This window comes from Sinohyriopsis cumingii, chromosome 2 (genome assembly GCF_028554795.1).
Source record: "Sinohyriopsis cumingii isolate HCF-2022 chromosome 2, ASM2855479v2, whole genome shotgun sequence".
NCBI lineage: Eukaryota > Metazoa > Mollusca > Bivalvia > Unionida > Unionidae > Sinohyriopsis > Sinohyriopsis cumingii.
In genome coordinates, this window is record NC_142962.1 from 51,707,118 (window position 1) to 51,733,334 (window position 26,217).

The window sequence follows — 26,217 nt, forward strand, 5'->3', positions numbered from 1 at the left end:
TATCTAGAAAACGTCCGGTTATATCTAAACTTAGGTTGATTCAGACCCAATTTCCAGGGAATGAAAAGCATATGATAGGAATTTATAAACACATAATTTCGGGGGGACAAATGGGTCCTAATGTGGCAGCTAGTGGAGGGTGTAAACCCCACCGGCTTGGTGCAACCCCAGGAGATGACTATGATGACTTTGGAACTTGACTCATGCTTGCATACAACTCTACTTCGTGTACAAGAGCCCTGAGTGGCCGAGTGGTCTAAAGCACTCTCCGTTACGGATCACTGCCATCTCACCTCTGTCTGCGTGGGTTCGAGTCTAGGATTCGGCCAATGTGGGTATGTGAGAAAGCTTGCCAGTAGCTTCTCGTGGGTCGGTGGTTCTTTCCGGGGTTTTCCCCGGTTCTTCCTCCACCATTAATACTGGCCGCCATGTATAGCTTATCGTATGCTGAAAAATGGCGTTAAACCCTACAACAACAACAACAACAACTACTACTTAGTGTACATTAGGACTGAACAAGTTATCTGGATAAATGGGTGTACTCTTGTTACCAGTGGGACACACTTTATCTTTCATACAGAAGGAGAGTTTGCCTACCTACAAAGATAACCAAGGATTCAGGTGGCTAAATGGACATTGGCCACCACCTGTAGAACCCACCATATCTTCCTCTCTGACCAATAAGGCCTAGGTGAACCAGCTACCTTTGGTACCAAAAAGAGATGCTGGCATGCCTTGTTACTTTTGTTTGGCCTGTCAGTTTATCTTCCAAAATCTTTGGGATAAACCAATGGGTTTCCTTTAACTGTGGCCAGATAATACAACTATCAGTATTTGTGTTTTTGAAGAATGAATAATTCATGAAGGTGAAGAGGGTGATGAAAATAAATAACAAGAATATCAATAAACAAACTTTTTATGGATATTTTGAGTCATATGGTGAATACCCTGCATGTAAATCTGACTAGCGAAAACCTGGATATTAGTGTTAAGTCCAGTGTCATGACAGGGAGCAAAGGAAAATGAATTTTGGCCATATTTTCTTCATATTTCTTCTTTCCATAACATGCTTGTTTTTGTTCTAAGAAAATAATCCCCCCCACTCCGTGAAATACAGCAAGTTAATTTCAATTTAGGGACATAATTATTTACAAGCAAAACAAGAATCAACATAGTAGCCACCCTGTATCAAGCCTTGGTCCTGTCCACACAATTTATGCCACCCCTGCATCAAGCCTTGCTCCTGTCCACACAATTTATTCCACCCCTGCATCAAGTCTTGGTCCTGTCATAACAAGCTGTGCCAACCCTGCATCAGGTCTTTGTCCTGTCCACAAAAAGTCCTGTTTCAATGACATCATCATAGCTGCTGAAACACAACTTGACCCATAAATCATATATATATATATAAATGTCAAACCAAAGAACACAGAGTTTAACAGTATATGCAGCCACTGTCATGGTGATCTGTTACAAGGCACGTTTTCTCATCAACTTATTTAGTATTCAATTTACTCCTATGCACAAGTCCATATCTCATCTTCAATCAACATAACCGCACTTTTTTTCAAACATGCACTGATATTAAGAGCATAACTATAACATCACATTTATTTCACAAGTTTGATGTTTGCAGAAATTATAACCTTAGGTTGATGGTTAAATCTACTTCAAACAGATTATCATATATCTGTCAATGGAATTAAAATATTGTTAACATTATCTAATGCAATCACAAAAACTAAATGATACGATTAGTAAATGTTGGAACTTCCAACACAGACTTTGTGAACACATGTAGAAAGGAATGTATTGGGAAACCAATTTACCATGAATTGATACAAAGCAATAAATGAATCGCAGTGCAATAATTTTGGGCTAAAGATGATGTCGACAATATTTAGAAGTGCATACATGTGACAGAACAGATAAGTCAGCTTAGGACAAATTGGGAGATTTGCAAAATTTGATTGAGAGTTTTGTTTTCAAAAGAAGGAGGATTTTCAATAAGAATGGTGAATTTTTTCTTTGTGATTCAATTTTCTTATCTCACTGAAGATCCAAACCTTGGTCATTTTGCGAGTAGTTTAAAACTTTTCACTTGCATGGGAAGTTTTGTGTGATTTCCGAGTCAGGGAACGTTATTTTAACTAGAACTGAAAAAAGATCTGCTACCATAAAGATTATGTTTGGCTATAAAGCTGGCACACAGTGTCTTGGCATGTGTAACTTTATCCACATTTTATGCAGACTCAGTGATGGCATATGTTTTGGTCACATTTAATGTGCTTTGATGAACTGGAGTTTATGCTTGACACATGATGTTATTCTTTCCACCATAGCAGATTTTAAAACCAATTTCTTGGGAAGAGCAGAATGCCTATTCTTGTCCTTTTGAACTTGATTCCATGCACTGAAATTCCCATTTCCATCCATCACTGAATTTTGTGTGATATTTAGGTTCCTTAGATTCTGGTATTTTAGCACTGTGAGAAGACACACACGTGGACATCTTGACCAAAACTAAACTGACCCAGTTTTATGCCATTTGAGCTCTTGAGTAATCCAGCCATGGTCATTTAATATCTTTAATCCTGTCCAAATTACTTTTGATCACACATATCATAGGCTTTAATCCATCTCGGCAACTCTAAGCATGAAAGAAAAACCTACCCAACAGAAAATCAGCGTAATGTCAACTGGTTTATGCTGATTGAGCTCTTCAGTTATCCAACCATAAACAATTGTCTTTAATCCTTTCAGAATTACTCTTTATGATCACACATAGTATAATCCTTGTCAACAAAGTTCAAACACTGAAGCCAACTTACCCTGCTGCAATAATCAAAGGAATGTTAATTGTTTTGTACTACTGGAAATTAGCAACTAAACCTGTATTGCCCTGCTTATGCCAGTTCACAGCCATATTATCAGTATTACAGCAAATGTACCACACTGGAAACAGGGTGTGAAAATGGAAATGTTTTTTTAATGATTTTGCATAAGCAGGATATATCAATGAGTAGTTCGAGTGATGAGAGACACCCCTAATCTTGGAAGAAAAACCCTCATGGCTAGGAGGTTCACATGTATGAAAGTCTAACTATGTGTCTAAACAAGATCTGTGCTGCTGTTATGCACACAATTAAGTGAACTAGTGCCAACTGTCTTTGTGGGCAGGGCTAATTCAAGTACCCATCAATTTTTTATTTAGCTTTGTGTACAAAACTGTTAGGTGATTTTTGCAAGTGTTTCCAACCTGGCCATTTCAAAGTGTCTGGGAAACTGAAGTTCCAAAGTGACCATTGCACAAAGGTTAGACCATCTAACGGATAATAGCCTTTGTGCTAAACCTTACATTAATCCATCTAGTATCTTTTAGTTTAGAAGTGGAAATGAAAAACAGGATATAGGTAAATTAATAAAGTCCGACACATGGACATGGTTAAAAATCCATGCCTCCTTCCACTACATGTGATGGGCATAAAAATACTCTTTCTTCACATGAATGGCAATACATTCCCTATTTTATATCTTTTGTTTTGCCCGTATGTTCTTTCCACCCAGAAATTGTGGAAATACATGTAGACGTTTTATCAGAACCATGTACCATATGCTAAAAGACTATATATAAGGATCATTTCAATAGAATTGTTTCATTCAAAACTATCAATGGAAGAATATTTTTCAAGGGAAAGCATATTAACCCATTTTATCCTGTTTACCAATTTCAACTGCAGTGCCTGATTCCTGAGAAGCAATTCTAAATACATTGTGGTAAAATGGAGCATCATACAGCAGCAGCTGCTGAAATTGTGACTACCTTCACCATGTTTACTAAAAATGTAACAATGTTATTTCTTTTATAAAGTATATAAAACTACATATCTCTGAAAAGGTAATAAAATTTGCAACACAGTGATATATGTTTTGTTATCATTTACCAATGTACATGCTCACAACTGTATTTTGAAATATGACTTGAAAGAAAAAAAAGCAAATTAAATAACTTACCAAGATGTTCAGTGAATCTTTTGTCCATGAAAATGAATGAAATGCTCCTAATAGTATGCAAATAAAGATAATTCAATTTCTAGTATTTTGGTCCAAATTTGAAGTTTCTAGCACTGTTAGTTCAAAAGTTATAAAAATTTTACTAAAATTGGACAACATGACACAAGGAACAATTTGTTTACTTCACATTCTGGAAAATGTACTTCAGCGTGCAGTTTCTCATGAAAACTTGTCACAAATTAATCCTAGAAATCTTTCAACGTAACGATTTGTTTCATAAAGTTTTTCCAGATTAAATCATCCCAAAATAACTCAAAATAATGTTTTGCATCGGCTTCTCTTGGGTGTTGTTCCTTCTATCAATTTAAATCTTGGCTGCAACCGAATTGAAAAATCATCCTGGACCCATTTTTCTTGAAAGCCTTCAAAGTCAGCTTCATTCTCCGAATCGATGTCGAAAAGTGCATGAAGCCATGCATCATCTCTTTCATCAACTTTATTAAATTCTAACCAATCATTTAAGTCAATATTATCATCAGAATCATCCAAATCGTCAACTTCAATGTCGCTACCCTCGCTATCAACATCCATGATTACATCAGAGTTGTCGTCCATCATTTTATCAATCGACTTTCAAGTCAACAATTTCTTTTCCAACCGCGTTTTTAAAAAAAAATTCACTGCGCATACGTGCTTTAATCATTTCCTGTGTAGGTGAAGAGGTACACATATATATGTGATGTATAACACGTGTTTCTAGAGACGCTACACACATACATAGTAGAGTACGACCGTAGTTATATTCAGGATAAAATGGGATACTACGACTCCAGGCGTATTCAGGATAGAATGAGGTATTACGACCGCAGTCGTATTCAGGATAAAATGGGTTAAGACAAGATATAAAATACATTAGGAAAAATATGACATTACACAAAATAAATTTATGCACTTTTTACTTGAAAGATACTTCATACAAAAGTGTTTTAAAAGTTTAAAACAAAGAACAATGCTTAAATGTAACAACAACATACAAACCAGCAATCATACTTCTTACATCACAGTCTGAACACAAAATGATTTTTGAATGACTTTTCCAATTTTTAAAAAGGTGTAGAGAAACAAATCTGAAATCCAATTATGGTTGTATATGGGTCTAGATATGGGTCTAGTCATACTGCTGTGTCAAAATATTTGACGACGGAAAGTATCTGAAGATCCTGGTGAATAAAGTCAACCAATCTATTATCAAAAATGCATTTGTTTCTTGTGAAACATCTTTATCTCACTATTTTTATATTAAACAAGATGTCCTCTACTGCACTGTATGAAATTGTTTTTGTTTTTCATTGTAATTTTCCATTAAAACATAAAATAAACAAAATACCAACTTATCACTTTCACATATGCTGTACCAATATTAGGTAATGAAGCATGGTGAAACTGTTTTGTTAAATACAAATGAATACATGTATACTTTATACTAAAATCAAACTTGTGCATAACATAAAACGTCTTCACTATTATTTTCTTCAGCAAAAGAAAATAGCATCAAAATGAGATAAAATTAAGGGGAAACTGAATAACGTTACAAACACATGACAGAACTGTACGGAAATGGTTTATCTGCTTTAGCCTTATGTTCATATATTGTAAAACCTGTCCTGAGAGACCACCTCTTCTGCCAAAAAAAGGTTTATTCTTTCATGACAGGTGATCTCTCATGACAGATCGTAACACTATACAATCAATAAATCTGTTCACTGAGAATCTAGTCTCTCAGGACTGGTGGTCTCCAGTAGCAGTGGTTTTTCAAGACAGATTTTACTGCATATGAACTGTAAAAGGTAAATTGCAAATAATGTGAAATGGCTATAAGATAAAGGTCTACAATTTGACCATTATTGCTTATTTGATCATATATCATTGTGAAATTCAAATAAAAAATTCGAAATATCCAAAAAAAGCATGTTCATATTCAAGTTTTTAACTAATGAGCACTATAATTAAACCATAAGCAAGATTGTGCCATTTTCAAGCATATTGAAAGAAAGAAAAAACCATTAAAAAACACAAGTGCAAAAGTTGCAGATCTATCACAAAAAGAAACAAAGAAAATCAATCACTACTCTTTGAAGATTCTGAATTAAGTACCACAATACACGATGCAAAACAAAAAATGCCAAGAACTTGTGTCTTGCCTGCTGCCCTGTAATACATGTTTCCCAATAAATGGTCTTGAAGATGCCCAAGACTTGTTATAAATGGACAGTGTGTACTAAATCAACAGTCCAAGTATGATACCTATAACTCCATAGTATGGGAATGGAACCATTCAAAAATACTTTAACTGGACACTTAACCATCATTTTTTAAAGAACTTTTATCTTGTCTGATGATCACAGAAAATATATGGGTGTGTGGACAAGAATTCAGGGCATATTACTCTACAATCTGATGGCTATTCCAAATTGACTTGAGATCTATTGCATGTAAAGCAGAGCTTCCTAGTTCTGCACTGCAAGCACAATAGCCACACCTTGCAGTGTTTAGGAGTTATTATCACCCAAACTTATACAGTTTAACCTTGACTAAAGGTCAGACTGAAGGCAGGGGTGCAAGTAACTGAATGGGCAGTTTCTTCCTGTTTTTATAGACTAAGGATGGTGAAAACAGACAGCCATTTGTGCCAGATCTGGCCAGTGATCTGGTTTTATGCATTAGGGGTGTGGCTTTAAAAATAACTTATTCAGCCCGTTCCCAGTAGCAAGTTTCCCATGCTTGTTATAGACCAAATATAATAGTTACTAGGGTTAGGGGCTCATGACTTTGTAGAAAAACATAACCAAAGGCTCACCCATTGCTGACACCCATGCGGTAATAACTGTTTTCAGAACCTTTGAAAGATTAAACACCAATGTCTTGCATACGCTACAGACGGGGAAATGAAAAGCAGAAAAAGTGGAATGTACAAAAATGATATAAATCCTATACAATGAAATACACTAAAACCTTTATAATGAATTCAGACGACCAGTAAAATTTCTAAATCAAAAACAAATATTTGCTTTAAAAAAAAGTGGAAAAGAGTTTTGTATTTATAGCACAATGATTTGGACTTAACTTAGTACTTTGTTATATCTGACAGTTGGCAAAATGTTGTTTGTTATGAAAGGGTTACAGTTAAGATGTTTATTAAGTTCTTGGATAAAATATTTTCTCTGTTAGAATATGCAAATTTAACTTTTCTGGCCAAATTACTGATCTTACATACTTCAAAGGCTTTGTTATAATGCTCCTTTGCAACAATGCTTTAAGTACATCTCTCTCATGTTCCTATAACTAGCCTTCGAGAATATGCAAATTTAACTTTTCTGGCCAAATTCCTGATATTACATACTTCAAAGGCTTTGTTATAATGCTCCTCTGCAACAATGCTTTAAGTACATCTCTCTCATGTTCCAATGACTCGCCTTCAATATGAAGTCCAAGTACTGACATGCTCTAATCACAGGTCTTGACAAAATATTGAATACAAAGTTTTGTTAAGGCAGAGTTTAGTGAGCAAACTGATGTCAACACAAGTGAAGAGGATAGTGTGATGTTCTCCCTGGATCAGTGCATGATGCATTATGCCTACTTGGGTCTAGTAAAGAAGATATAAATTTTCTGGATTATGTTAATTCTGATAGAGCCATGGTCACATCTGTGATGTGAACAATTTAAGATACTGTTTGTGAAATTTGTGGTCATGATGAAGCAAACAATTTTTCTGCTACTGGAAATGACAAAGACAAAGTTAATTTGGTACCAGCCATTGTATTGACAGCCAGCGAGATTCTAGATATCATAGTGGACATTAGACTGTACCTACAAGTATATAAGCATTTACAAGTCAATGAAAAACATATCAAGAAAAAACAGCCGACTACTGACAATATTATTCTGGCTGGTAAATGCACATGTATGCTGTCAGACACTTTCTATGGATGGTAAACTTGTTTAATTTATGCATTGTATCATCAACATGATCACACACATAAACAGTTTAAAATATAACAGTACAGTGGTCTACCTTAAAGATAAATTCAATGTGATAGTTTTTTGTCTCAAAGATTCCCAGCTTATGTTATAAAACTCTGAAAATTTAATTTCTTAAAGGAAGGAATCCTGCAGATCTGGATGTATGCATTTTGCTAGGAGTACTCAGTTGAACAAAGACTTTATCTGATTGTGGTTTCTGGTTTTGTTATATGTGAATATAATGCAGTAATATCATAATTCTCAGCATTACATCCATCAAATTTAGCAGAGACATCATAAATAAATTATCACTGTATTCATCACCTCTTTTAGATCCCTATAACTAAGGAACTGCTCAGTCAGTAAAGTATCAGACATGTAATCCATGGGTTGCAGGTTCGATCTTATGAGAGGCACTTAGATCCCATTTCTTCTGCATGATATAGCCAATAATGTGTATATAGTGTTGCTAAAGTCCCCAAGTGGTTTCAGGGTTGATACCCACCCAGGGCAACCCAGGTCAGCTGCCTTGGTGTGTTCTTGGGAAAGGCACTTAGGTCCTATTTCCTCTGCATGATATAGCCAATAATGTGTATAAATTGGTGTTACCCCCCTCCAAAACAAACAAAAAACCCTCTAACCAAATCTCAAAATATTTACAGGTACCAATGTTATTTTAACCCTCTCTTATAATGCAAAACAGGAGCAGCTGTTACTCAGTGGTTAGCATGCTGGACTCACTACCAAAAGGGTGCAGGTTCAAATCCTACCACCAGACCAGCCTGGGGCAGCCACCGTGATGTGTCCTTGGGCAAGGCACTTTACTCCAAAGGTTTGACCTTTTGATCTTAAGTGAAACAGCAGGACTTACTTACAAGCAAGCTATGTAAGAGATATTTAAAGCACATGCTCTGGTTGCCTGAGGCATTAACAGACCAAGCTCAGATTATAAGTAGTAATAGGATAAGGACTTCTATTATCTGTGGGTTAGATTTTAAATTAATTACTGAAATAAATGCCTACATCAGAGACCTGGTCTAACAAACCAATGTCTATGACCAATATTCAGATAAAAAATGGAAAATAATGCTTTTGGGACATGACAAGAACTGCAGTTAATTGAGGGTTACTGAACTCAATGCACAGCCGTATCCCTGAAGTGTGTACAAGGTCAGTAGCATCTATTCTCCAATTATATTAACACTTAATTTTCATCCATGATTCTGATTTTGGAAATAAACTACTATACTTATCATAAATATCATTTATTATTAACATTACTATTACTTAAAATATATGTACTCTGTAATTTTGCACAGAGACAACAATTCTATATACTTTACTTAAGACTGTTGATTCAGTAATTGGGAATTTTGAAAATGGTGGTACATGAATAAAGAATCAACTTTCTCATTAATTGTGACAGGATCTTCTGAGATTTGAAGAGCAGTCTAAATCATTGCTATTTTCAAACACAAACATACCAAGTGGCAATATATGATGGAATTTCATCGTATGGTTTACAAGTACTATACTGTTAGCAATTTTCTTTGCAGCAATAAATGCTATGGTGGGATCTTCCAAGTTATGATGATTAAGTAAAAGTGGAGAATACGTTCTGGGTCATATCTCAGAAGAAGAAAAATATTGACTAATAAATTGAAAAAATACAGTAATTTCTAAAAATGTGTCAGAATGGAAATAACGGACGTAAGATATGTTGATGGCTCTTTTGAAAACAATCCTTAATCAGTGAAGTGTACACTAACAATATTCTAAAATACTGAGATACAATGTATTTTTTAAAATAAACTTTTCTTCCAGAATTTGTTTCATGGATAAGGAATAATGAAACATGCAAACTTTTAAATTAAGCTGGGCAAAACAACAATAACTGAATGAGATTTCGGGCAGGATAAATGTCAGGGATCATTGTTATATCGAGATTTAAGATTAAATATGACAAGTTTTCCCACCAGTCTTGATGGCCCAAAAGATAATGTACAACTTTTTTGCTCCAACTAAAACCAAAATTCTGACATTTCAATGACTAACATCAAACACCCTCCAATCCAAATCTTCAGTTAGAATTCTTGGGGACTGGTTGAATGAAAGACCTTAATAATTAAAATTCCATCTGTATGCATTATGAGAAGATGTACTGTGGATTCATTTATTTTCATGGATGTCAGTTTTCTTGGCTGTCTGAAAAATGACATTTGTTATGTTGCTACTTAAATTTGTAAAATGAGGAAAGGATTCTGTTGCTTGCACAAAAAGGTTCACTGCTTGGTTAGTCTCTAAGTTTGTGCACTGTAGCAACAATGAAACTGTGGGTTGTAGCAACAATGAACCAAGAAATACAGGTCCTCCCCCCAAAATTGTATGTTATAATTTTTATATAAATATCATTACTAAGGAAGTGTATTTTCCCAACCATATACAATACAAAATCAACATTCATTTGATTCATCGAACTGTCTTTGGTTGTATACAAATAGCATCTGGAATTCTCTCTGCTAACTTGTCCAGCTCTGCAAGGTAGCCCCTCTGCTTTCCACTGGCTTCAGTCTCCATTCTTTGAAGATATTTCTCAAGAGCAGCAATCTCTGTCTGTATGTCTGTAGGCATGTCCAGTCCCTCCACTGAACCCAGCACCCCATGTGCCTGCAGAGTGCCGGTCCCTGCCCCTTGCTGTCGGAGATTTGTGGATTTCTTGGATGGGTCGTTTTTTAACAGCACAAGACGAGGCTCTTGATATCTGTCTTCAGATCTGAATCCATCTTCATGGTCAATGCCAAGGGCAGCTCTTTGATAGGCTATCTCTTCATTAATGGCTGCTAATAGGTTGTTCAGTTCTGGTTCAGTGATGGCACGCCTCTGCAAATAATAAAAATATGATATGGAGAATATCGGGAATGTCAATTTATGCCAACATAATGTCTACTGGCTATGCAAATTTGACCTCTTTGGTTTAATCTCCTTTTTCCATCATGTACAAAGGTCTTATAATCCATAATTATTTCTGGGTACACAAACTGTCATACCTTAGAGAAAAACATCTATCAAAAGCCATGCTGCTGAAAATTGTGGAAATAAATTCCTGTTCAAATGATTTAGTACAGTGGTATTTCTTTCATAATTGACATACTAGACACAATGATTCTGTATGCATTAACAGCTTTTTACAAACTATTTTTGCAATCTCTCATGCAAACTGTTTCTTTATAAAAAATGATGTGGGGTAGAGCTAATTCCATTACAGTAATGTGCTGTGAGAGACACACATTTTCGTTCTATGACAAACTTGAATCGTCTGACAATATTATTGGTGTCAAAGAATAGGTGGAGGATGAGGAGTCATCTGGCAATAATACTGGTGTCAAGGAATAGGTGGAGGAGGTTGAGTCATCTGACAACAATACTGGTGTCTAGGAATAGGTGGAGTAGGTTGAGTCGTCTGGCAAAAATGTTGGTGTCAAGGATTAGGTGGAGGAGGTTGTGAAAAGAGTAATGAAGCCATTTTCTCAATATAAACTTGCATACAAGTTGAGTCCAATTGAGTCCAACTGAAAACAACAAAGGCCTTGAGATGCCTTTGTAAAAAGCACTCGCAGATCAAGGTTAATGTTGTTTGTTCTACTGAGTACTCCTAACAAACTGCATAGACCCAGATCTGCCAATGCATTATCTTCACAGCAGATCTGGGTATGTGCAGTTTGCAGTTGGACTCAACTTATAAATGAGTAGATAAGGTATATCAGACAGGAAAATTAGGGATATTAGGAAGAAACAATTCCTGACATTGAATGGAAAACCTAGGATGAAAAGAGGCTAAAATTCAAGTTGAGGGAGAACAATGAACCTGGTTCAGAGGTATTGCAGGTACTCTGAAGTAAAAGGTCCTGACCACTAGAGATGTACTTGAATTAATGAAAATGGAATTAATAATTCATGATGTCACCCCTTTCTTGTTCCAGGTGGTTCATCATCTATCTTAATGGGATTAAAAAATGTGGCACCAATGTCACTCCCACACCAGACAGGAGCAAATAAACCTAAGCTTATGGATGGGAACAGCAGTCATCATGAAATGGAAGAAAAATATATTAATGGATGTCCGCTGGTCAAAATATAATGCAACCAGTGTTATGTAGGGCCATGAATTACCGCATTTTCTGAGAGAAATAATCTTGATATTTCAATGAAGTGAAATCTGGAGTTATTCTTAGACTCACCATGTAGTCAAGAGGTAAATATGGCCACCTCTCATTAAATACAACTCTAGTTCAAATCCAACAAGGCTAAAATTATTTTTCTTCTTCTTAATGTGCTAATTTACTTAGAATTGGCTAGGTGAATTATGATAAAGTTTATATTTTCTGTGCAAATAATCACAAAAGACTACAGAACATTAACAGTAAACAACTGATATCAAGTGGGATCCAGTAAGAAATCTGCTATTTCAATCTGTTAAACAGTACATCTTGCTAACCAATATGTTCCATCATATAATAAAAGGAAAGTTTGCTTGCTATGAGTGAATAATGAATATAATTCATCTCATGGGTGAAAAACTTGTGTATTTTAGCTCATGGTTTTGCCACTTGTGACAATATTGAGTCTTTCATCCACTCAACAAAATATATTCGTAATTCACTTGTTTCAAGCAAACATCCTCTCTCTCTCTAAAATATATAGAGTTGTTGAAGTGATGAATAAAAAACAAGCAATACAAGATGTAAATTCTTTTTGGTTTTGAAGGATGTATATAAGACCAAACAATAAAATTAACATTTTCTTTCACCTTTGTTTCCCACAGCTCCTCCAGGTGTTCAATAATGGATTCATATTTCATGATGGCTGCTTCCAAATTTTTCCTGGCAGCATGCATTTGGCCAATGATGTCTGGAGGAATGTTGTAGTGAACCATTGGCTTGGTGTCCCTTTCTTCCTGCTCAGACTGGCTCAGCTTCTTCAACCTCATGTCCAAAACACTCTCCTTAAAATAAAAGTTTCATTACAAAGACCAAAAATCTGGATGAAACCTTAAAAATCATTCTAGTAACAACCACTCTGTAGATGTATAGTTCCAGTTTTCATCCTGGTTGCTACAGGTTTTAAGGGGTTGGTGTTTTGCATACAAGTTACCAAAGTGACTGCCATACCTGCATGTATCTTAATAATGTGCACATTCATTTAACTTAGCTACTAACATTTCCTACCCCTAGCACTGAGCCCTACTGGAAAACTGACAAAATGCATCTTTCCCAAATGTAGACAATACAGACTATGAAAACAATATCCATGGGAAGTAACTCTTCCAAAGAGACTTTAAAATAATAAACAATGGGAAGTAACTTATCCAAGACACAATTATAATTACCTCCACTTTGTCACTGCTTTGTTGTTGTTGTTGTAGGGTTTAACGCCATTTTTCAGCACACGATAGGCTATACATGGCGGCCAGTATTAATGGTGGAGGAAGAACCCAGGAAAACCCCGGAAAGAACCACGACCCACAAGAAGCTACTGCAAGTTTTCTCACATACCCACATTGGCTGAATCCAAGACTCAATCCCACGCAGACAGAGGTGAGATGGCAGTGATCCGTAATGGAGAGTGCTTTAGACCACTTGGGGCCCTCCTTGTCACTGCAAGGTGCCTACTAGATGTTGTTCAGTTTAATCTAAAGTGATCAGGTTCTTCAGTTTAAAGCAATGAATCAAGTGAGATGCTTGAATTTTTTGAGAGGTACGAGCTGGCTCAATGATGTGATCAGATAAGTATTCTCTGAGAAACATAATTTACAATAAATATTTTCTATTTCTTTAGAATAGGTTAGCAAATCACATTATTGTTAGGATTATAGGTAAAAGCATTATGCATGAGCACCCAACTTTTACTCAAGTTACTCTTTAAAAAACATGTGATGGATAAAACTATTCTCCTAATGAGAGGCAGTATGGAATAATTTACTAGCTACATGTATCTACCAAGGAGCCTTAGATAAAGAGCACAGAGAAACACATGGCATTTCCTTGCCAATCAACAATATTCCTGGCAAATCCAATAAAAGTTGTAAATGACTGGCTACAACGAGGCTGCACTGGCTTAAAAAATCTGGTGCACATATTGGCAACCACCGCCAGACAACACATTTTATTCTCTTTCTTGCAGAGCAAAATCATGAAGATGAAACCGAGAGAATACTGACTGTGAGTGCCAACAGGTAGTCTCAATAATGTCTCAGATCAACCAGTTGCAATGATGCAATGTTAGCAGAAATGACTCTTATCTCATGAGGTAATGTTTTTTTTTTTATGAGGCACATTTGATACCATGAGATCATATGAAAAAACAAAAACAAATGCCAAGCAAATCACTCAACAGAGCCAAGAGGTCAAAGTTTGGAAAGTGATGTCTTGTTATTTCTATTTCATCAAGTGAAAAAGTCTTAGACAACCAATACAAACGCTTTCAGTGCATTTCAGGATGCATTTGAGAGCATGAACTGGGTCTCAGAATCTCACCTCTCTTTAAATTTCTGGCTAGGACAGGGAGCAATTGATCATTTTTCTAACTAAGAATGGATAACAACCATTTCTTTCCTTGAATCCTTGCTGTGCCAACAGAACCACTAAATGATATGAATGGAAAGAGCTTCATTGATGTTCTGTTCAAAGGCTCGAACTTAGGACAATCAGGTCATGTAAGAACCCATTAAAACTTTAAATGGTGGAAGCTCAGATCAATGTTGGTCAAGAAGTCCAGAAGATCCTTGTTATGGTCTATATATGCTCTCCAATGATGTCCGAAGGTCTCTGAAATTATGGTGGTAGCCTTTAATAATAATTGGTGCTATTTTTGTCTCCTCCAGGAACCAGAGAAAGAAATTAACCAGCTGCAGGATCAAGGTCCACATGTTATCCCTGCACCAGCATGTAAATACATAACAAAAGTATCAGCAACATAAAAGACCAGGGAACATAGATCTGATGATGTGGTCTCCCAAACTCTGGAGAGGTGCTGTGAATCACCTGTAATTTGTTGGGTATCAATTTTTTTAAATAGTTTTCCATGGGTAAGCATAATCACACATTCAGAGTCACAAGAAACTATGCAACAAAATGATGTTCAAAATGCCCCCTTCCCTGATGCTATTGGCTAGGCACCACTCTTTTGTTAAATTAACAGTACTGTGGTATTTATAATGTTGAGGATTATATATCACGATACATTTATGCAGACAAGGAATAATTAAAATCAACTGATTACATTTATTATGCATGCGGCATTTCATGGAATTTGATAAACTCTGTGCTAATATAATAAAAGCAAAATTACAGGTGGTAGCCTGCTTTACTTTGTAAACCACATATCATATTCATTTATAATAATATTCATTTCAAATATGCAGTTCAATGAAATCTGGAAACAATGAGAAATTAAAAGCAATAAAGTTCAAGAATATTACATGTCAGTCACAGTTTGCAGAATCTGTAAGCACTTGTATCCTTGAATAACACAAGTCACTATTTATTCAGGAAAATATCCAACTTAATGTATGGATCCTGAAGCACTGTGTTTACTACTGGACACTTCCATACTGCATAGATATATTAAAATGAAAGCAATTACCATGTCTGATTCAAACATTAGTACTTTTATGAATGAAAACACAACTTCAGTGCATCTTGTTTCTGTTTGTTCACACGACTATTCATTATTTCACTGAGCAAATGAAACACAAGAGCACTTTGTTATTACTAAATACATTTCTAAGTATATTATCAGCATACAAGTCCTACTTTCTCAAAACCCATTCAAATCACATCAATTCAGAGTGATGCTTTGTCAAGTGTCAGGCATATTCACTTCATTAAAAGTGACTCAAGAGTAGCAGTTTTCAAGCTGGGTCATCCAGTTTATTTAATGTAGCAATCACCTGGACTGTCACATAAATTCAGGGCTTGCAACTTTACTGTACAACATAAGTTTACTTGAGACAGCAGCCTCTCGCCATACTGGGCCTTGAAAACATCAAAAAACTCTACCACATGAGAGGCAGTGAATCACACAAGTTCACATTATATCACATTCCAGTCAACAAAATGAGGACTCCTTAGATTGAGGCATGCTGACAAAGGCAGATTTTAATTCAACTTTCCTGATCTTTGATCACTGTGTCCATGACAGTGATAGTTGTAGAAGTGAAACTGAATTTTGACAGAACAGTTATATATGGAACAGACATAAACTTTGTTTCAAAAATGCTTTATTTAAAGTTACTGTTTTTGTTTTATCGAATAAATCATAGTAAGAGCTTTTTCGTGTAATTGCAGTCTTTAAAACAACAAAATACATAACTGCATTCTTAAATATGGCACTGGAATTATGCTTGTCTGTTTGTACATGTCTGCAAAATGATGCTGGCAACTTCTTTTATTCAGAACTCCACATATATGCAAAGAGTTGGCAATGAATAACTTACATAATCAACCTAACTTCTGCAGTGGGAATTAAATCTGTTTTCTTTCAAATGCATGGAAGTGAATGTCATTATACTCGTTTTAAGAGATGTTATACATTGTTGCTCAGTAATGAGACAAGGCAAAAGGCTGCTATCCCAACTATGTGTAGTGGCATACTGAGCAAATAACATCTACACGCGTGGGGGTGGGGGGAAACAGTTCTTCAGAGACCTTTCTGCTGATAGCCATTCTCAGTTCTGCCACAGACACAGGAATTGTCTTTGCTTGTCTCTGCTTGATTGAATAGAGAACATGTTGAACCACATAACATCTATGAACTTGTCAGGCCAGCTCATGTCAATAATAACAGCTTTCCATTTGGCTTTGGCATGTGATAAAAGACCACAGCATTCTTTGCTTCTTAAGCAAAATCAGGGTATCCTTCTGTAAAATTAATGCCAACCCAAGAAAGGGAGGAAGCTTGATGAACAAAATACCTAGTCCATATGAAACAACCTGGCTGGATCACCAATTTATTGTCCAGAAATATGTCAATCCAACCATGATGAAAATGATGAAGAACTGTTCCTATAGAGATGCTGTTCATGGTCTGCAGGAGCAGACATTCACTGTTGTATACTCAGAAGCTTAAGGGAGGAAAAAATGGGCTTTCTGTCGACTACATTAGAATATTTTTAGAAGTGTCAATTGCTGCCATCTAAATTGTCATGTGGATGAAACAATTTTTGTTGATTAAAATTTACCCATTTCTTCTTTTGGAAATGTCTTGCCCTTGGGTTGAGACAGGCTTGGGTGAAAAAGAGAGGATGATGTGGGCTGAACAGGCAATTCTTGTGAAGCTTGCTGCCTCACGGTCTTCAGTATGGCCTCTGAACAACAAGATGGAAGCAAAAGGTAATGATAACAGTACCATGGAATGATGTAGTTTGAGCAAAGACAAAGGAAAGCATCCTGTCTCACTAAACCAATGTTGTACTCATCACCTGTAAAGCAGTCATGGCATTTGCCATAGTGTGATAAACTGCTCTGTTAACCCCTCTGCATGTCTTAAGATTGCAAGCGAAGTCAAGTTAAGCAAAGACATGACCTCTGCTATCTTTTTTTATACCAATTTCAAGGTTGTCTGGACCATTTGAGGGGAAGACATGTTACTGCTACTGTATCTTTGTGAAAGAAACTCGGGACTTCTACATGGTAGGTGTCAGAAAGCATTCTGTAAATAGCTACCAACACTCAAAGCAAAGATAATTCAATACAATGATATTGTCTTATACATGGACGGTCGATATTTCCAAGTCAGTCAATTTCTATATGATGCTAACTATATCAAGCAGAAGCTTAACCTGAAGAGCATTTAGTATTCAGGTAGTCATATAGCAGTAACAAGGGGAGGTATTTATAACAGTAACTTGGAAGGGTTTCTTTTTTAAGAGATTCTGTTTGTATAGCCTATATCATTTATAGATGAGAAAGACAACTGATTTTGTAACATATTCAATGGAGAAATACCCATTTATAAACACATACGCCTCAATCCTGATCTGTTTTATGGTGGATACACACCTACTAAAATATGTCTTGATCATGAATGGATTCAACCAATGTGAGTATGTGAGAAAGCTTGCCAGTAGCTCCTCGAGGGTTGGTGGTTCTTTCCGGGGATTTCACGGGTTCTTCCTCCACCATTAATATTGGCCGCCACATATAGCCTATTGTGTGCTGAAAAATGGCATTAAACACTACAACAACAACAACAATTCATCATGAATTTTCTAGGACCAAGCAACATGTGGATTCATTTAGTCTAAAAAAAATAATCATGCATGTGTTTACTGGGTGCAACCACATTGGGAGAAAGCAAATTTTGAAGTAGAAAATTTTTCTGTGATAATAATTACCTGATCATAGTGCAACCACTATCTTTTTGCAAATCCAGATCAACAAAGCTCATTATTAGCAACAAAAGTTTGGAAAGTTGTTTGCCCACTTAGGTAGAAGTCAGACAAGAGTGATCTCCCCTCTGATTATGGGCTTAATAATAGTAATAATAATAATAATAATAATAATAATAATAAAGACTTTATTTAGAGAAGGTAACTCAATTAGTTACAGAACTAATCTACCATGAGGGCTCGTGGACGCATTCCAAATTATAACGGGGGGAATCTAGGTGGGTGTAGCATGATCAGGTAAGTATTATGAAAGAAAAATTTCATTCCAAAAATTTGTTTCTTCAAATATACTACTTGGTGTCATTTTCTTTGGGATGGAAGAAGGCAGAGCAAAAATTGGGAAGGAAGCTATTTTATGTCTGTACTTTTTGTCATTAGTGGCTCTTGGCAATTGTGATCTTGTCTAGGTTTGTAAGACTTTCCCAGTTTGGTATGCTCTTGAGGTGGGGGCTTCCTGTTTCTCTAATCTCTACTATGAAATAAAGATTGAGCTCTAGGACATTTGTCCTGTGCAAAGTTTGCCTGTGTGACAACCTATTTTCAAACTTCCTCTACATGACCACTGAAAAGCAGGTTGGATGACAGTGTCCATGTTTGAAGTGTTAATTTATGGTGTTCCTTAAGGAAGGCCAATGTGAGAGAAAGGCATCTCTTTCTGCAGGCTGCAAGGTCACTGACACTGCTATGAAAATGGCAAGTGTTGCGTAAGAACATGCAACATTCACAAGACAAACTACCAAGTGTGACCAGCAGGATTATTGACAGACATAGGTCGGCTGTGTTCCAATTGTTGAAATATAGCCATGGATACCTAGTCAAGCACAGATCATATTGCAATGTCATTTCAAACCAGATGCGTTGATAAAGGACTTTAGTAAATACAAACTTATGAAGTTATGAAGTTTTTGTTTACATTCCTAGGCCTTTAATGTCTTTGTTGACTACTGGGACTCTTAGTTTGAAAAACAGGCTCATGACACTTGTGTCATGAAGCTGTTTCTCTAAACAGTATAATAAATCACTGACTCAGCCAGTCCTAGGTACCTGTTTGAATGTTGGCTGGTCTTTCTTGGCCAAAGTTTTGATGAACGTGAGAACTCTTAAATTTCCCAGTGATGGCATAGGAAGAGGAAGGCAAAAAGTTAGGATGTCAACACCAGAAAACTTCTTTGATCAATGCAAAGAAGACTGAATTCTATCTGGACACTTCTGGACATAGCTAGATTAAGCATGGCAGATTGCACTTGTGCATGTGAGTCCTCAAGAACAAAAGAATGGGGTGACAAGGCTGTCTAATGCAATGCTTGTGATAAAGCTGGTACATACAATGTAAAGTAAACTGATGGTCCAGCCAAGATGTGACACTGATACCTCCAGATATTCACTGAGTGAATCATCAATGGTCTAGGAATGGTATTGAATATCTCTGACTAGAGGGTCACGATTGATGGTGTTAGGTCATGACAGAGCCTGTGCTGGTACTGTATTTGTCAAATGTCAGTCAACAATACTTCTGGATGGATGTTTCTGGTAAGTGACCATTTGTTCTTTAATGCCTTGCCAGGAATACAAGAAGTCTGAGTCAGAGCAGGTGCTGGGCAAGCAATTCTGGATTTTCATGAAGCCAGTATTGGACATATCAAGTAACAAACAGATCACCATATTCAGTCCTGGGAAACTCTGGGATAGGTTGAGGCCATGTAAGAGCTGGTGTTAACTAAGAAGAAATTACTCACCTGACTTCCACCTATGTGGGCAGATGACATTAGCACTTTTGCTGTTAAAAAAGACGATCTGGAGGACTGGATTTTTTAGGCAGTGGATGTACTCCTAATGTATTATGATCATGTAGCATTTCTTATGAACAAAAGAAAAAAACCTCCAACATGGAGAGTTGTAAATATAGCCAAGAGCATCTATCTCTTCTAGTCTGCACATACACATTATTAGTAAGAGACACTTTTTATGGCATTGCTGACATATGCTTATTACAACAAACATCAAAGTTATAAAATATACCGAAGTAACAATTTCCACCCATCCACCGACCCTTTTCAAAGAAAATCTCAACACCTGGCATTAAAGTTGGAAAACTTGTAATGATTGTTATGAGAATTTACTCCAAACTTTGAGAAACAAACATCTCCAAAACTGTGAAATCAGCTGTACTCTCACACCGGAACATCTAATGCTACTCAAATACTAGGTTTGAATGTGGTTATACCTCTTTTTATTGGTTAATGGTATGCAATCTATGTAATCAGTGAATAATCACATGATATTAATTATTACACATGTTTGGCTGTGTGCTAATGTTTGCCAAGCACAAAGAAAGGACTTTGAACACTCGGGCTCAAACTATTTTGTTTGTGAACACTTACAGCAAGTCAAATATTATCCCTATATTGAAGTTATTTTCAGCTATTTGCCTTGTAATCTCAAAGGTCAATATAGTGAAATACTTATGCTCAGTACTTGTTTTTAATGATTCTTCTCTACTCAACACCAACGATATTTTTCATCTTCATGTACTGAATTGATGATTGTACAATATGTAAGATATTTCATGAAAAATTTGATTTCAAAGTAAACTTTAACTTCTTCCAATCCAATTATTAAGGGCTCAGTCAGAATCAAAAGAGAGAAACTGAAAGTTGGAAATCACTAACTGATGCTGGGTGAGCCTGGTAACTGTCAAGACTACCCTTTTAAAAGTAAACTGACATTGGCTGAGCCTGATAAGTGGCAGACTACCATTTGAACACTCAACTCAAGCATCTTATGTCTGTGGAAGCTACAAAAATCATTATATGAAGAAATGATTTCCATGTCACTAAAGTCAATTAATAATGTAATGAATGAAAATACAGAAATTATTATTTCGTATCTCCTTGATGAACGAATGGGTGAGAAAAATGTTCAATACGAGGTTCAGACTAAAACAAAAAATTCCAAATCCTGGACCATATTAATCTGCCTTCTGCTTGGCACAGCTTTACATAAGAAACTAATGCACTTTTCCACTGGAATTTCTTTATCTCTGTGCCAACACCAACACATTCTTTCTGTGAGCTGCTCAGGAGAATAGGCAAATCAGGCAACACAGCATGACTTTCCATTCTTATACGACCTGCCTGGCACCCCGTCGTAAGCGTGCAGGTCAAAAGAGCGCCGACAAATGCATGAAGACAAAAGCGTGCAGCGAAATATGCCTGTTAAATGTGTGCTGTCAAAAGCCAGCAACATAAACTATTAGCGTCTAATCTTATTATGACTCTGATTGATAAATGTCTCATTTCGAATAAAATAAACTAATAGTTTGAATCACTGTATCCAGTGAGCAGTCATCAAAGTGTGTACACTTTTAATATTAAGTAGAAATAAAGTAATGGTTTCAATCACTGTTTTCACTGAGCAGACAGCAAGGTGCATATTTACGCAGTATAAGCCTAGAAAACTATAAATACTAAATTTATTTTGTAAAACTTAAAAAAATCATATCTTTATCTGCGCAGAATCGCATATAATGTTGCAACTTGAAAAATGATAGACAAAAGAAAATGAAAATCATTAATTTTTATAATTGTTTTGCCTTGTTTGTTTGTCTTGACTATGCTCATAACATTGCTTTTTGAACAGTGATAAAAACAATACACTGAAACTCTTATTAATAATATCAAACATTTTTTAAAAAGTGAATATTTGCTTATTTATTTGACATAATAACTTTTATAATTTATGCCTTGTGTGCTTTTGTCTTGGATGCTTTTGTCAGTGTGCACTTTTGTAAGCAGGCTTTTGACCTGCGTGCTAACGACGGGTTGTGCTTGGTTTGGCTCAATGCACTTTTGTGATGTTTGCAGTAATCAAACCTCAGAATTTTGTGTTTGAAATATCTTTTCTCTGTGTATTTGGTTTATCTATCTGCTCATTATATAGAAACAATGACACAAAAAAAACCCTGCAAATATTTGCCTGAGTGCTCCAAAAAGACTTTTGAACCATCAGGCTCACTCTTTCATCATGCTCTGGCAAATATCTGCAACTAAGCGAAGCATATATTATTGTCATATTTCGAACTTTAATTACCATCCATTTCCAAAAGACGTCTTCTTGCTCTTTCCACTGCAACAGGTTCTGCAACCGTTCATTGTCCTTCTCCAGAAGCCGAAGAATCTGGAAAGGTATAGTTAGCAGTTCCAAAATTAATGGATCTTGGATTTATGAATTTATGAATGTTTAATGGCGACTATGTTAAGTTCTACCTTTTCTTTCACTAAGCAAACAAATTTTTAGTTTTACCTTTTCTTTCATGAAGCAAACTAATTTTTTGTAAAAGTTATTTTAAAATAAATCCATAGTCCTTTCATACAAGGTTTAGGGCACATATCTCCTAAGATTTCTTAATACAACTATATTGAATACTGGGCCCCAAAACTAAATGGTATTCTATTTGATTTTAAATAAGGAAAAGCTTTTGAAGAAAGAGAATACAAAGGTTATTTTATTGCAAAGCAAGCTGACATCGTAAGCCGACTATGGATTCTTTTAAGTGTACTGATTTTTTATTTTTTAGCTTTGAATATACAAAGATGGCCAAGATATGAAAGCTAACTTTGGTTCCTTTTCACCACTATTCACGAATATTTTGAAAATAAAGTGAAACAATGGAACAGTTTTTAAAGTTACACAATATAGTGCTTTGTGCGTGAACATCAATGACCCAGCATCATCCAGAAGATTGGGAGAAAATAAAATCATGTGATGAATTCGTGAAGGCCAGAAGAGAAACAGATCATTTCACTGACAATATGATCATTAACATGGATGAAACTCTAGTGTACTTTGATCGCATTCCTAGATGGACTGACGATAAGATGGGCATCAAAAGTGTGAGAATTAGCAAGACTAGTGCAGATTTGAAAAAAATCTGACTTTTGTTCTCGCAGTTTCCGCTTCAGGTGGTATGTTGCCTCTAAAAAAATTTCACGGTATGAGAAAGCTACAAAAAAAAGAGATATTCATGTACCAAAAGAATAGATCATACGTGTGCAGGAGAAGGGTTGTGATGATGAGATGGTGCTGCAGTGGATTAAAGAGTTTTATCTCAAGTATACAGTTTTATATTTTTAAAAATAAAATTTCAGCTGGAGTGCAATTTCCGACATGTAATTTTCGAATGATTTAAAAGGTGTCCCACAACTTACAACTCGAAAAAAATGATGTGTCCCAGAACATACAGTGCAGAAAAAATTACTTTTAAAATTAAGTTATGGTGTCCCAACAAATACGGTGTCCCAACATATAGGGTAAATATGGTAGTACTGTAGTTTATTTTCATAAATGATCATTGTTCACTGGGTTTTAAAATGTATGGTTAGTAGTAATCATCAAATCCAAGAAAATTGGCACTGCATGAATAATGATGACTTCACAGTACCTTCTTGAGATGTTCTGGATTTCTAAGCAGATACACTTCCATCACTGATAGATGTTTTTTGTCTCCAGACAGGGACACTCCTTGTGTGCTTTCGTGGATCTAAATAAAACAAAAATAATAGTCACAGCATCACTAACTGGCACAAAATCAATAAAGAAATTTCTCTTCATCAAAAGAAATATAATTTCTTCTAGTTTTCATTCCATGACTTTTATGTCGCTATTAACGCCTTTGACCATTTAGCTGCACACTTGCCAAAAGTTTGTTTTCTGCCAAGCTGGTCCAAACCTTTTTGTTCTGTGGTATGTTTGCCAAACTGAGAGACAGATGATCTGGGTTAAATTCCCAACTACACAAGTCAGAATTTGTCTCCCCCCTCCTGTTATAAATCCAAATTATTTGAAATACTTGCATCCCCCTAACAGAGACTCATCAACAACATCTTGGCCCAATGTTGCATAAAGGGTACTCTTAAAAATTGTCTTTCAAAATCCAATTCCTGTGAATAAATAATTTACTCTCCCATTCATTTCAAGATTCATATGTGTAACAGAGAACACAATAGCCTTGTCTAGTGAAATACATATTTATGATACTTCTGATTTATATCAGATATTACATATCAGGAAGGTTTCTATTACATTTCAGAGAGATTTATATCAGATATTACATATCAGGAAGGTTTCTATTACATTTCAGAGAGATTTATATCAGATATTACATATCAGGAAGGTTTCTATTACATTTCAGAGAGATTTATATCAGATATTACATATCAGGAAGGTTTCTATTACATTTCAGAGAGATTTATATTATATTTCAGGGAGATTTCTACAATATTTCTGGGAGAGTTTCCAGTTCTCAATTAGTTTAGTGGGTATTTAGTGGGTATTTAGTGGGTATTTCCAGTTCTTCTCACCTTGATGCAGGGGGATAGTGTTAGAGTCTGAATCAAGAAGTCTCTGATGATCAGGGTAATGTCACATGTACGCAAATGAAAAACTTTAAACAATTAAGCTGGAGAAATAATTCAGCTGAATATTTCTTCTCATTTAAACAAAGCTGTAATGCAAAACAATTAAATACAAACATTTTAAAGCAAAAATCCAAAGACGTAATGAACAACAAATGACTTCAAATATATAACAGTAAAATTCAAAGATATAATGTACAACATGACTTCAAAAGTATAAGAGCAAAATTCAAAGATGTAATGTACAAATTAGTACTTCAAATATACTTTTGAAGAAATCCAAAACTATAATGTAAAAATAACTTCAAACATAACAAAGCAAATCGAATGACAGCTGTGGTCACCAACACTGCCAAAACTATTACGATCCAAATAGATTTGTGAATGTAAAATATGTATGCCCCACTGAAGACAAAATAATCTAGATTTGTCTATAAAACTGTAAACACATATGCCACCACTGAATCTAAGTTTAAAATTTTTTTAAACATGTAAATTGCAGTTGTAATGGCATAAACATCTAAGGGCTGTTCCAGTAAAACATATATCCCCCCCCCCCCAGGATGGCACTTCAAAAAAACTTCTGAAGGAGGTTGTGTTTCAAACTATTTTGATCCTGACAGTGGAAGGTTGGTTAGGAAAATCACTTCTGTTGTGGGCTGTGTTAACAAAATGAGAAGTTGCTGGTGGGGTTGTCAGAAGAAAAAAAACGAATATATATTCAAAATCGCATTTAACCCCTCCTAGTGGTCTAATGTGAATAAAACATTGGGTTAGAAAATGATGCCAGTACACACGAATGCAGTAATTTGTACAAATTCGCATACTTTTATAGCAGTGATACGTGTTCCGCAAATTGCGTCAATGTCGCGGATATAAAACATGTGCTATGTGCAGTATGCAATTTTTAATAAACTTTTAACTTTAAAAGTGCATTTCGCGAATTAATTCGCGTTGCCAGTAGCAGTCTCGCAGTGCTTGATGCAACATCCAGATAGCTGGATACTTCAGTTCGACATTAATGGCTGTTAAAATAAATGTGATTGGTTCATTTGGCACTTAGTTCCAAACCATCATTTGGTATTTGTATTACAAATTGGATTACTATTATCTAGCATACAACATTTTGAAGCAGTGTCATTAACTAATGATGAAATTGATGACAAAACATTTGATGTTATTCTGTTATATGGATACTTTACTACACTACTAATCTGTTCATTTTGATTCTTTTTTACCATCTCCTTTAGTTTTACTGGTACCAGTACTTTTAATAAAATTGTAACTTCTATTTTCTTGCAATCTCAATATTTGTGATCA

At 35.6% G+C, this 26,217-nt stretch overlaps 1 protein-coding gene across 1 annotated transcript in view; it reads right to left on the reverse strand.

Annotated features, from left to right (window-relative positions):
* Nucleotides 1-4,953: 4,953 nt before the first annotated feature.
* Nucleotides 4,954-26,217, reverse strand: part of LOC149804846 (tubulin epsilon and delta complex protein 1-like) — a 47,463-nt gene continuing 26,199 nt past the window's right edge. The window contains exons 5-8 of the mRNA XM_089945223.1: nucleotides 23,925-24,023; nucleotides 22,574-22,660; nucleotides 12,845-13,039; nucleotides 4,954-10,917 (exon numbers count right to left, since the gene is read on the reverse strand). Coding sequence (XP_089801349.1) covers nucleotides 10,507-10,917; nucleotides 12,845-13,039; nucleotides 22,574-22,660; nucleotides 23,925-24,023 — 792 coding nt within the window. The 3' untranslated portion in view covers nucleotides 4,954-10,506. The remainder of the gene's footprint in view (nucleotides 10,918-12,844; nucleotides 13,040-22,573; nucleotides 22,661-23,924; nucleotides 24,024-26,217) is intronic.